The sequence below is a fragment of the Notolabrus celidotus genome, chromosome 12 (assembly GCF_009762535.1).
Source record: "Notolabrus celidotus isolate fNotCel1 chromosome 12, fNotCel1.pri, whole genome shotgun sequence".
Lineage (NCBI taxonomy): Eukaryota > Metazoa > Chordata > Actinopteri > Labriformes > Labridae > Notolabrus > Notolabrus celidotus.
The window spans coordinates 4,066,837-4,078,903 of NC_048283.1; the positions used below are offsets into that span (position 1 = coordinate 4,066,837).

Here is a 12,067-nt window from a genome sequence, read left to right on the forward strand (position 1 = left end):
AGTGGTTTGAAGGGCTTTTTTTGGGATGCTGTCCTCAGTTGTGTGACCTGTGTTTCTCTTCCAGGTCAGTGCCTTCCGCGGGGCTTCGGCACTCCCAACAATGTATCCCTTACAGGAGCGGTGAGAGCTGGCTCTTCCTCTGGTCCCTCTGGAGTCTCTTCAAAACACAGTTACCATGGACACAAACTTGACCGGGAGAGGAGTGAGGAGTGTGTATGTGTGTGTGTGTGTGTGTGTGTGTGCAGACTTTATGCAAGAGAGAGAGCGTAAGACAGGACTGGGTAAGGGAGGAGGTGGACAAAGTACACAGCTTTATTACTTAAGTCAGAGTATAGATCCTCCTGGTCAAACATTACTCCAATACAAGTGAAAGTTGTTCAGTCAAATTATTACTTAAGTTAAAGTACTGAAGTACTTCCTTTTAAAAATACTGAAATATTCAAAGTACTTCTTAAAAAATCTCAAAACCTTGTATTTTCACAAAGCATGATGGCAGTCAAGAAACACAGGAGTACATTCTGTTACATTATATTTATTTAGAAACCATTACTTGAAATCTCTAAAAACTATACCATGGAATAAAAACAGACACTAAGTTACTCCAAGCACAGACGACTTAGTTTGAAATGTTCATCTGGAATGAAACAAATGTTAAGAAGTTCAACTTTCTCAGGTTGGACTGTGAATGTTTGTATGTTTGAGCAGAGTGGGAAACAGGGAGAACATTTCAAACCATACGCATCATTCTTCATTTCATAAACTTCTAACACGGGCTGAAGATATGGACATGGGTGCTCAGGTGGAGAATTATAGCCATCATTACCACCTCTAAATGAACTGCCTGATCTGAGTGAAATTTGCTCTGTGTTTGCTTCACGTTCAACGGTGGAGACGCACAATATACAAGTATGGCCAGTGGCGGGTCCAGAGGGGTGGCCAAGGGTGGCACTGGCATCCCTTGAAATCCAATTGGCCACCCCAAAATCCTAAACTATGATTTGCTGCTTGCCTTGTCAAAGATGGGGTTTCTGTTAAAATCTATAATTTAGGATGAGTTAAAAGGCTGACAGTAGATTTCTTTATTAGTGCCATCAAATGTGACTTTAAAAAACATCTTTCGTGAGTCCTTAAAGAATTAAGCTCAGAAGATTTATGCCACTTTGTCATGTTTTTTTTTTTTAAGTCAAAGGGAATATAACAACTATTTAATACTTTAATGAAAGTATGTTGTGAAGACAGAAAGGGTGAATGTTATTTATTTGTAAATGCACTGGCCACCCCTGCCAATGTGAGAGCCTCAGTTGGGCCACACTGGTCAAAAAGTTCTGGACACGCCCCTGTGTATGGCTAAACCACTGAGACAAGCAGAACTACACAAGCACATTTTACTACCTTAGGGATCAGATTTCTGAAAAGAGAAGGAAATTCATGAGCTGACTTCAAAGCTAAAGTAGTGAGTAACTAGAGCACTTTGATAGAAATGTAGTGGAGTAAAAAGTAGGTTGTCTTCTGAATTTAGTGGAGTAAAAGTAATAAGTATCCCAAAAAAATAATACTCAAGTAAACTACAGACACTCAAAAAATGTACTTAAAGCTGCTGTGAGGAACTTTTGTTTTGTATTGATTCTGGCGCCCCCTTGTGGACAAAGTGATACTTCTTATCTCTTGTCTTTTACATGCAAAAGTAGTGTTTTCAACAAAAAAACTCATCCTGTTGTTTTTTAACAGTCAACTTTATCAGGCAATGTGATTATTTTCCATGAAAACACTCAACTAAAGGCTGTTTCTGAAGCAAGATGGCCATCATCTGGTCTGACACCTACCCCCTCAGGGCGGTTTCAGGCATTAAAAATGACACCAGAGAAGGTGTCAGTGTTGCTGCTGATGGTCTTGTTTGTTATTAAAGGTCATAAAGAGGCATCGGTATCATTTTCAGTCTGTTTCTCAGCCAGTTCAAAACTCCTTACAGGGCCTTTAAAGCTGCTGTGAGGAACTTTTGATTTCTATCAATTTTGGCACCCCATTGTGGACAAAGTGATACCTCTTATCTCTTGTTCTGTACATGCAAAAGTAGTGTTTTCAACAAAAACCTCACCCTGCTGTCTTTTAACAACCAGATTTATCACTCAATGTGATTATTTGCCATGAAAACAGCCAAAAAATTATGTTTTTAAAGCCAAATGTCAATCATGCGGTCTGATACCTACCCCCTCTGAGTGGTTAAAGGCATTAAAAATGACAGCAGAGAAGGTATTAGTGTTGTTCTTTATGGTTTTGTTTGTTATTAAATGTCATAAAGAGGCATCAGTGTTGGTTTCAGTCTGTTTCTCAGCCAGTTCAAAACTCCTCATAGTGCCTTTAAGTGCAGAACTTAAGTACATTTACTTTGTTACTGTCCTCCACTGGTAAGGGAGGGGGTGTGCATGTGCAGAAGTGTAACTTTAAAAGCATGAAAGATTACGCAGAAGTTTTGTTGCATCCAAAATAAGTCCAAATCTGAAAAGAAGAGTGTGTGTGTTAAGCCTCCTTGATGCCACGGACTTGTCCGGTGCTTACTGCCTGCAGCCGTGCGTGATTGACTGCCAGCAATCTGATCCACTGAAAGACATTGACAACCAATAGGAAGCGGAGTGCGCCTTGTTTCCATGGGAGGCCCCGGGAGGCGATGCCAAGCCGCTCGAAAAGCAACACAGTGAGCGGGGAGAGAAGCGCAGGCAGCAGCCGGGGACTGTGGAGATCCTTCAGCCGCCTCTGTGCCCCCTTCTGAACGCGGATGAAAGCGAGGTCGCTAGGTAACAGTTTTTTCCATACTCTATGTGCCAAAGTGTATGCTGTGTGGTGTAAAAAACATGTCTCTGCGCACCTCCAGCTCAACGCGCCGCGCGTTTACGCACGAGAATTTGCAGATTGTCAACTTAACTTTGCAGCCTCGCCTGGAGGTGTTGTCGGTAATGTTGGTCTCATAAGAGCAGCACGAGGTTCCTGCACTGTGCTTCCATGAGTTCAACTCCTTTCATGCATGTGCTGTGTTATAAATACTCACTCTTTTTGAAAGGTGGCCGGACAGAACAGAAAGGAGACTGCTGCAGACCGCGCGTCAATTAAAGCCACAGCAGCAGCAGCAGCAGCGCAGAATGGATGGATTTCACGACCAGAGAGTGCCTTACTGTAACTCCAAAGTGAGTTAAACCTGGCTAAGAAAAACTTGGAGGCAAAATCAGACATCAGAAGCAGATCTCTCACATCATCTTTTATTGTTGTAAATGTCTGTTCCTCTCTCTAACGCGCTCTCTTTCTTCTGATCTCATCTCTCTCTCTCTCCCTTCCCTGCTGCTGCCAAGACTCATTCCTCCTCAGGGACCGTTTAAGTTTCATTTAATCATCAAAGATAAACAGCTAAACAAGGTGCCTACTGCTATACACAGTGATATTGGTTATGCACCATGTTACAACTTGTTAATTATATCTGAAGCGCAGGTTCCTTTTGCTGTTAGAAGTGTGTGAGGCATCAATGAGTGGCTCATTCAGGCTCTTTCAGTTGCACTTGAGCTGCAGCCAACAACAGAATCACTGCTCCTGTGAGAAAAAAATTGATTTGTGTCTTTTTTTTTTTTCTGTCTCTCTCTCTCTTGCAGAAGCCGCAAGAAAAGACAACAAGCTGCCAGAGGCCAGCACATGACAGAAAGAGAAAATTCATTAAGTCCGACCTGGCTCTGGACACTGAAGGTAAGCAGAGGGCAGAGGGAGAAGTTAATTTCACGGCTTCTAAACATTTAGCAAAATTCAATTGGTTTGTGGCCACCTGCGCTGCTAACTAGAGAATCTCAATTACAACACAGCAGCCTGTGATGATTCTCACAAGCCTCTGTCAGTGGTCAGACACACAAATTGACTTGTTATTAGCTGCACTGAGCTCCAGCAGCTCAGACGGGCATATCACCCCGCTGTAATGAACTCCGTTGTCTCTGATGCCTCTCCTGGGCTATGACTGTGTTTTTTAACTGCTTTAAAGCCTTGTTGCTCTGCTTTGTTCCCCCCCTTTCAGAGCTCTTCCAGGACCTCAGTCAGCTGCAGGAGACTTGGCTCGCAGAAGGTAAGTGTTTTAAATCTCGAGCAGTAGAAGGAAAAAAGGAGGAGAGATGGGTAAAAAATGGTTGTGAAGGGGGGAGAAAAAAGCAGCCTGGAGTTACTTGCCTAGCGTCGCAGTCCAATTAAAAGCCTGTGTGGAAGAGGCACCTTGTGTGTCATGCATACATTAGAGACTGTGAGCGAGGGGTCTTGAGGGAGACCGAGGAGGCTCTACCCAGAGAGTGTCATCACAAATTACCAGGAGAAGACTCTCCGACGCTCACTGTCTCTTCTGCTTTTGGCAGGAGCTAACACGCTGCACGCCAGCAGCCGCCGCCGCCACCTCCACCTCCACCAGAGCTCTGCTACCAGCTCTCTCTCTTTCTCTCTCAACTGCTCCCTCTCTCTCTCCCCTCTCTCTCTCTCTCTCTCCCTGTGCTTCCTCTCAGCACACCTCTCTATCTTCTCCAGCTGTACCATCACCTTGTCTTCTTCAATTTCATTTCTTGGCGGCTCAAAAAAAAAGAATGGATCTATAATTTTTTTAAATTGCAGACCTCCAAAACATCTGAATCCATCTCTCAAAGCAACTTTTTTTCCCTAAAAATAGTTACCCATTTTTTTTCTTTTTAATATTTTTTTTTCTCTGATGGCAAGACTTGCTCATTGTGGTCTTACCGAGACGTGATGCTTCAGGATTTAAGCGCGAGTGTCCTCTTTCCATCGTGTCTGCAGCACCGAAGTTTTGGTTAGTGTTGAATATTGTTCCTGTTTTTTTGACTGTGACGTGTTTTTATGTGCATGTGCCACCCGGCTTTAAAAGCTAGACTCTAAAATCGGTGTCTCACTATAAAAAGAACTTGCTTTGAATATTGCAGGTAGCCTGGAAGTTCATACTTAACTAGAGTCTGCTATTTTCTAGAGGTAGGGAGTGAAAAGCAGAAGATTTTCTAAACACTTGGATGTAGTTTGTGATTTGCTATGTCAGTGAAAATTTTGAATTATGAAAAGTCAGTCAGTGTGAGAGCACAATGTTCCATGTGAAGTTTGATTTAGATTATCTTTTTGCATGTAGTTGACATAAATCTTAAAAGTAAAACAAATTTCTACTCTTTTATCTGAAATTGGACGGCAGCACTGAGAGAGAAATTAAGTTTTTATGCCACTTTGTAAAAATAGTAACACTAGACTGCTCCAACAGTGGGTACACCGTGTTGGCATGCATACGGTGTTGTAAGAAAATACTAACCTAAATTTAAATGTAACAAAATTTTCTTTAATTTTGAAAAATGTATTTTTAAGTCAGAGTGAGGAACAGAGTACTTTAGAAAAATCTGTTTGAAGGAGTAAAATTACTTTAGGGTTATTTTTAGTCCTTTCATTAAAACATAGCAGCTTAGAATTTATAACAACTAATTGATTCCTACTTTATAATCTCACATCTTCTAAATGTATTAATTGTAAAACTGAAATCTACTTTATATGAATAAAAAGTAAATAAGAATTTGTATTTTTTAAATATGTATTCTTCAGTCACAGCAGTGCAGGAATAAAAAGACAGCCTGCCCTCCAAAAAATATTTGAAACATTTCAGTGAGCGCTCTGGAGTCAGTCATCATTCAAGTCTAAAGCAGGACTCTCAAGTGAACCAACTTTTTTTTAGAATAAGGATTGAGTGCTCAAACATTACCTGGAGAAGTGTCTGGAGAAATTTTATCTTGCTCCTTTCACACAGGTGAATAAGACTCTCAATCATTTATGGGCTCCATCTATTCTTTAAACACTTTTCAAAATGCTCGCAGTGGAAATCCAAAGCTTTTAAAAAAAATGAAAAGTATGCTTTTGAAACAGATATTGGAGTAGTTGAGCCGGGCTGTGAGCAGCAGTTAGATTAGAAGGTGGCGCGGCACGCACCGCAGGGCGTGTAAAAGAATAAGACACGATTTAAATATTTCAGTATCCAAAGTGAGAAAAGAGACGGCGGCGGCTGATAAGAGGTATTACTGTTAAAGATTACAGTTCTGCCTGTCATGGATCAATGTGATGATGTACGCTTCAAGACTGTAGATTTAATGAATGACTTCCTGTCCATTAGGATGAAAAGGAATACCTCCCCATTTCTAAGATTTATTAGTTCAGGTAATTGGAACAAGAGGACGAATTATGAGAGACAGACTGAATTTCCGACTCAGACGACGAGACGTTGAGGGCGTTCGTCTGCTAAAAGACGTATTTTGACACCCAGAAACTACTCTGCTCTCTTCCTCCTCCCAGCATGGATTTAAGAACCTTTTAGCTTTGAAAAAAAAGTCTTATCTGTTAGAGATTTCTCACTTAAACGGTACTTTTCTAACTTTCGCTCGTATAATAATCTACATTAAAACAGTCTCCTGCTGAAATTATAATTTGTGCTTGAAATTACAGAAACAGACCCTTCAATTTAAATGTTTAAAACTTGCCCACCGAGCCGTCTCAGAGTCTCTCCTGCTCAGGCCTTGTGTTTACAGCCTTTACAACTTCTCCCTTTTCATCCTCACTCCTTTTCCCCTTCTATTCTTCTGCCTCTCTCTCTCTCTCTGTTTTTCTTTGTTTTGTGAATGGCGGCAGATTTCCAGCTCTGCCGTTCTCCCCAGGAGTTTGTTGCAGGGATCAGCTGGCTCATTCACAGACTGAGGCCGGTGACTCATCCATCCTGTGCTGTACTTCCTTTTGGACACATACACTGATGCTGCTGCTGCCTCCTTCTTTTTTTTTGTTTCCCTTTTTTTCATCTCTCCTCTCTTTGTCCTCTTCCAAGTTTGTTTACTGAAGTTCCTGCAAAAATTGTCTGTGCAGTTGTCATGAGATGAGGGCTTTCTCTTAGTTCGGTTCTCAGGTTTTCTTTGTACTTTTCGTTGTTTGAAAGATTTGAAAGTTGTGGTTTTGAATACCGAAGAGAAAAAAGGAAAATGTGATAAGAGACATGTAGTAGGGAATTTTCTTTATGTCTCTTTTTCATGAAAATACTCTTGAAATGTTGATGCTGTGACTCTCCTAAAAAAGCATGCCACAAAGTGAAGCAGCAGAGCAAGTTCTCAGCAGTAATTTAACAAAGCTAAAAAAAAAAACACACATCTGGAAAAGCTGCTTACAATACAAGCGTTGATAGATTTAACTATACAGCATAATCTGGCGTGAACTAATTTCTGCCTCTTTGTTTGCTGTTCTCTTCACCTGCTTGACATTGTTGGAAAATATGCAGCAATTTCTCCTCTTCATCCGCTGATTGTTTACTCTCCTCAATTCACACCTCCTGCAAGAAAAAAACACCCCGATCATAACAAGAGTGACAAAAATGGAAAATCAGAGATTTTTCTGAAGATCTCCAGACATGTCGGTACATGTTACTGATTCTGTGATAATGAGGATCCACCTCATTGCGCGTATAAATAGACGTGCTAATGACACATTTAAATCTCCCTTTGCCTTTCGCCAGAGAGTTAAACTTGAGGGACGTGGAGCGCTGTCACCAAGAGTAAATATGTGTGATATAAATATGTACACGCTTAATTGGAGTCGAGGCTTCATTATTTTAGCATTAACCTGGGTGCAGGGGGCGTTTTGAGGCGCAGGTGAGGCGGTGGAAGGTTTGGAACAGACCTGGCTCGGTAGGTACAGGTGGATTCAGCAGTGGGGAGGAAGCCAATTAGATACAGTTAACAATGGGTGTTTGGCTGCTGGCAAAGAGCGAGAGCCGAGGCTGTGGAGCAGTCAATGGACAAGGCGACCTCAGGAAGTGGAGTCAGGAGGTGGATTGACACCTAAAGCGAAGCCTTATACCCCTCACTGATTGGAGAATGTGGACCATCAGACTAAATATTCAGTAGATGATGAAAAACCTGCTTAACATGTAAGAGTTATGTTGCAGGGATTTTGTTGCATATTTATTTTTGGTGCAGTGCTTAAACTCAAAGGGTTTTTCTACAGTGGGCAATAGATAGATGTTTTTTTTTATTATTATATTAAATCTACAACAAATTCAACTTGTTTCTTTTTTTTGGGATATGAGTGTTTGAATATTGAAAGAAAAACTTGAAATTTTGATTTGTTTAGTTTTTAGCAAACAACAAAAGTCCTGAAACGCTCAGGCTTTAATAATTACAATCACGCACAATCTTCTCCTTCTGAGGGACGTTGTGTGTAAGTATTGAGAGTTCCTCAGTCGCTGCAATTGTATTGTATTGATGGTTCTTTTGCCAAAAAAAAATTTCATGATTTAAAAAATAGAAAAAGGTGCTTGTTTTAAAAACAAACAGTGAAAAGTCAATCTAATTGTATTTTTTCACAAGTTGCAAAATTACCAAAAGACAGAAAAATGACTCGCAAAGAGGACAAACTTTCATCATGACCCTGAGGCTGTTAAAGAATATAATAAAACACATTAATGCACATTTAAAACGGCAGAAACACTGATGAACCTCCTCGCCCCTGATTTTCCTGTAGTACATATTTTTTCAGCGTCTGTTGTTCTTTAACAGACAGCAGGAGCAAACAATGCCGGGATAGGCCGAGCTCATATCCCCTGGAGACGGTTTGCTAGAGGAGTCTATCGGCCTGCTGGGAGCTGTGATCAATGCAGCGTTGTCCATCAACATCAGAAACAATCATCCCCTTTCTTCTTCTTCTTCTCTTTTTGTGTCTGTAGCTCAAGTTCCCGACAATGACGAGCAGTTCGTTCCAGACTTCCAGACTGAAAACTGTGAGTACAAGACCACGCTGCTCTTTTTACTTTGTGTGTGTGTGTGTGTGTGTGTGTGTGAGTGAGTGTGTTTATGCTGTTAATGCTCCTGTTTTGGGATTGTGTCAACATCTGTGGTGTGTGTGTGTGTGTGTGTGTGTTTTCACTCCTATCCACCTGTGTGTTTGTGCATTGGGAGTGTGCATGTGGCGGTGTGTGTTTTTCCGTGTCTCTAAGTAGCCTCACCTTTGCTCGCACAAGTGCTCTCTGGAGAGCTGCAGCAGTCTTGCGGGTCCACAGACAGGTGCATGGGTAGGGGGGTGTCTCTCTCTCTCTCCCTCTCTCTCTCTCTCTCTCTCTCTCTCTCTTTCTCTCTACCTGTCTCTATCACTCTCTCTCACTTCCTTCTGTTCCCCCTGCACCTCTCACCACCACTGAGATATTATTGCACCGTGATTTATTTGCATAAACATCAAAATATTGTGGCAGTTTTTTTTCAGGGTGTTAAAGTGATATTTTTATATCCCGGTAGGCCAAACTGCTGTCAAATGATGGCTGTTTTGAATTTTTTTTAAATAAAATCTTTAAAAAATGCTCCCGGGTGACCTCTCCTTGAGGTTCTTTTTGTGTAAACCATCCAGTGTGGTTAGATTTTCTAAATCCGGCAGGGTAATATTAGTCAATAGCACATTTATCTTTTTTCACTTTAAGGTCTGTTGGCCTTCTGGTTCACTCCCCAATCTTCATCCAGGATTTTGCAGCATAAAAAGGATGATTCCTCTGCTTTTTTTTTTTTTACTATATTCAGTTTCTAAGAATACTCTGGAAAAGTTTCATTCAAACCTCCGTCCCCTGACCTGAGCAGATTTCAGTTTCGCAGCTCTAAGGGCGATGCAGCTAATCGTATTTCACCTGGTTTGTGCACGCTGGTTGCACACGGTGACTGGTGACTTGGCACGGTCCACTTCTGGAGGAAGTAGTGCCAAGGTGAGGACAGAAATGGAGTGAGTGGAGCTCAGTGGGAACCTGAGCGAGCACATGTCTTTCAGAGGAGCCAAAACGCCCATGAAACTGTGAGAAAAGCCACAAAACAAGTCTTCCCTACGTCCTCAACGCCCTTTAACCTGGGAGCAGAGTTGGACAAAAGGAAGAAGAGGAAGTTAGCCTCTTTGTTTTATGGTACGCTGTAAGATTACAGCCATCAAAGGAAACATTTGGATGAGATTTAGGGAAAATAGCTGTGACATTGAGCTGCATTGCAGACCTTTAAACTTCCTGTAAGTCAAATCCTCTCTCTCTTTTCTTTATGACCTTAAAATGGAAATATGATGACCTTAGCCTGACAGGAAGAGTGTTGGTCACCTTAGAAAAATATCTGTTCCTCTTGGATTACATTTTTTTTAGATACAGTTGCATATTTTTTATGAATTAGTTTTTTTAAGAGCCATATTTTGCAGCTTCCTCTCCACAGACTGAATCATAATTTGGTAATAGGCGGCAGTATGGTGCTTTAGATGATTGTACCTCTCAGGTTTCTCTCGTCTGATTCGGTTCTTCATTTTTCCGTGCACGCCACATCAGTAAAGCTAACCAACCTGACCCCTGCGTCTGAATCACCTTACCCTAAAGTCCAATATGGAGGATGGTTGCGGCGTACAGCAGAGAACCAGAGGTCACAGAGACTGTCCCGTTGTCCTTCAGAGGTAGCCGGGGTGGGTGGCCGCGGTGGCAGGAGACTGCTGACCATCTGAATTGTCCTGTTGGCAAACCCGCAGCAGACTGGAGAGGCGCTGACAGATGGCGGGAGGGTGAGGGCACCGTGGTTGGGCGCTCGAGCAGGCATCCCAGCCGGCAGCTCTCCCATATGGGTTTCACCGAGCCGTGAGGTGGAGGGGCGGACGGTGAGACACGGGGACGGAGATAAAGATGTAGAGATTTAGCAGGTTTTTAGAAGTTGGGAGCAAAGAGAGGAAGGTGTGTAAGGAAGGAGAGAGAAGAGGGGAAGTTACTGATTAGGTTTAGTGGAAGTCATCACTGAAAGAAAGCAACTAACACTTTAAGGATAAACCTGACAGTTTACTATAACCTCCTCATTGATGCAGAAAAAGGAGGTTACAGTATCCACCAAGTGCATCATTCTTCTATTTTATATGCTTTAAAACTTCAGTGCTGCGTTTAAGGAAATCTTTTGTGCCATATTGAAAATTAAAGGGACAATCTGTGAAATTATAGAATAATATATATCTACTGCAAGTCTTTAAACGCCTGAGTTTGGCTGCTTTGCATATCATATTGAGAAAACATGTTAAGCTTGGTTGTTTTTCATATTTATGTTGGATTCGTAAAAAATAGAGAAAGCGATTTTCTTTTACATCAATACGCCACTTTAGAACAATTTAGCTCTTTCGTTAGTCCCGGCTAAATTACTAAATTAAATCTTATTTGCCATGAATTTTTTTGCTCTTTATTTAAAAATCAACTTGTCGGTTTTAAATCACATCTTCATGAATTATCATTCAAACCAAATGCAAAGCTTCCTGTAACTGAATAATGGGTCTCTTGTTGGCGTAATTGGTGGCTAGCTAGAAGCAAAACAGGAAGTGTGGCAACAATACGCACACTTTTTTAATTCTAATATATTTATAATTGGTCTAGTTAATTAAAGAACCATGTTTTTAGCAAACTGGATCATTAAATATGCAAAAACATGAACTGAATCGCATACTCACAAAAATAAAAGTCACAAATATCCCTGGTTCCCTTTTTTTTAAATATCCGTACGGTCGTGATTTCATATTTTGCTACCAGTTTTCGTATTTATTGATTTTTGCGTCATTATTTGAACGCCTGCTTCACTAAACTGGAGCATTTGTAAAGTGTCATTATTCTAACATTTTTAAATGCTTTGGCATATTGTTCAGCTAGCTTCAGAATTAAAGGTGGAAACAGAAAAAAAAGAAAGAAAGGAGAAGAAGAAGAGGAAAAGTGTTATTCCATATCTCCATGCTCTCAGATTTATCACCTCTCTGGAAGCCATGACAGTTTCCCTCAATGTCGACTTCGCACTCTCCATCCATGCAGCACAGAAGCAGCATGTGAGCGGCCTCGGAGCGAAAGTGTCCTCAGGCTGAAGGAGGAGAAGGAGAATTTTTCTTTGTCTCAAACTCCATCACAGATGCTTACCATTAGCATAACTTAGCAGGGAACGAACGCAGTAGAGGAGGTGTAAAATGAGGCCACACGTTACCGGCAGATCCCAGCCTCCATCATTTAACAGCAAAG

General features: G+C 41.3%; 1 protein-coding gene across 2 annotated transcripts in view; it reads left to right on the forward strand.

Annotated features, from left to right (window-relative positions):
* The window catches only part of etv1 (ETS variant transcription factor 1), a 33,030-nt gene that overhangs the window by 1,339 nt on the left and 19,624 nt on the right, over window positions 1–12,067 (forward strand). For both annotated transcript variants that reach the window (XM_034698141.1, XM_034698140.1), the window contains exons 2-7: window positions 65–202; window positions 2,566–2,792; window positions 3,056–3,179; window positions 3,636–3,726; window positions 4,046–4,093; window positions 8,753–8,806. In XM_034698141.1, the coding sequence (XP_034554032.1) occupies window positions 3,135–3,179; window positions 3,636–3,726; window positions 4,046–4,093; window positions 8,753–8,806 (238 nt within the window). In that variant the 5' untranslated portion in view covers window positions 65–202; window positions 2,566–2,792; window positions 3,056–3,134. The remainder of the gene's footprint in view (window positions 1–64; window positions 203–2,565; window positions 2,793–3,055; window positions 3,180–3,635; window positions 3,727–4,045; window positions 4,094–8,752; window positions 8,807–12,067) is intronic.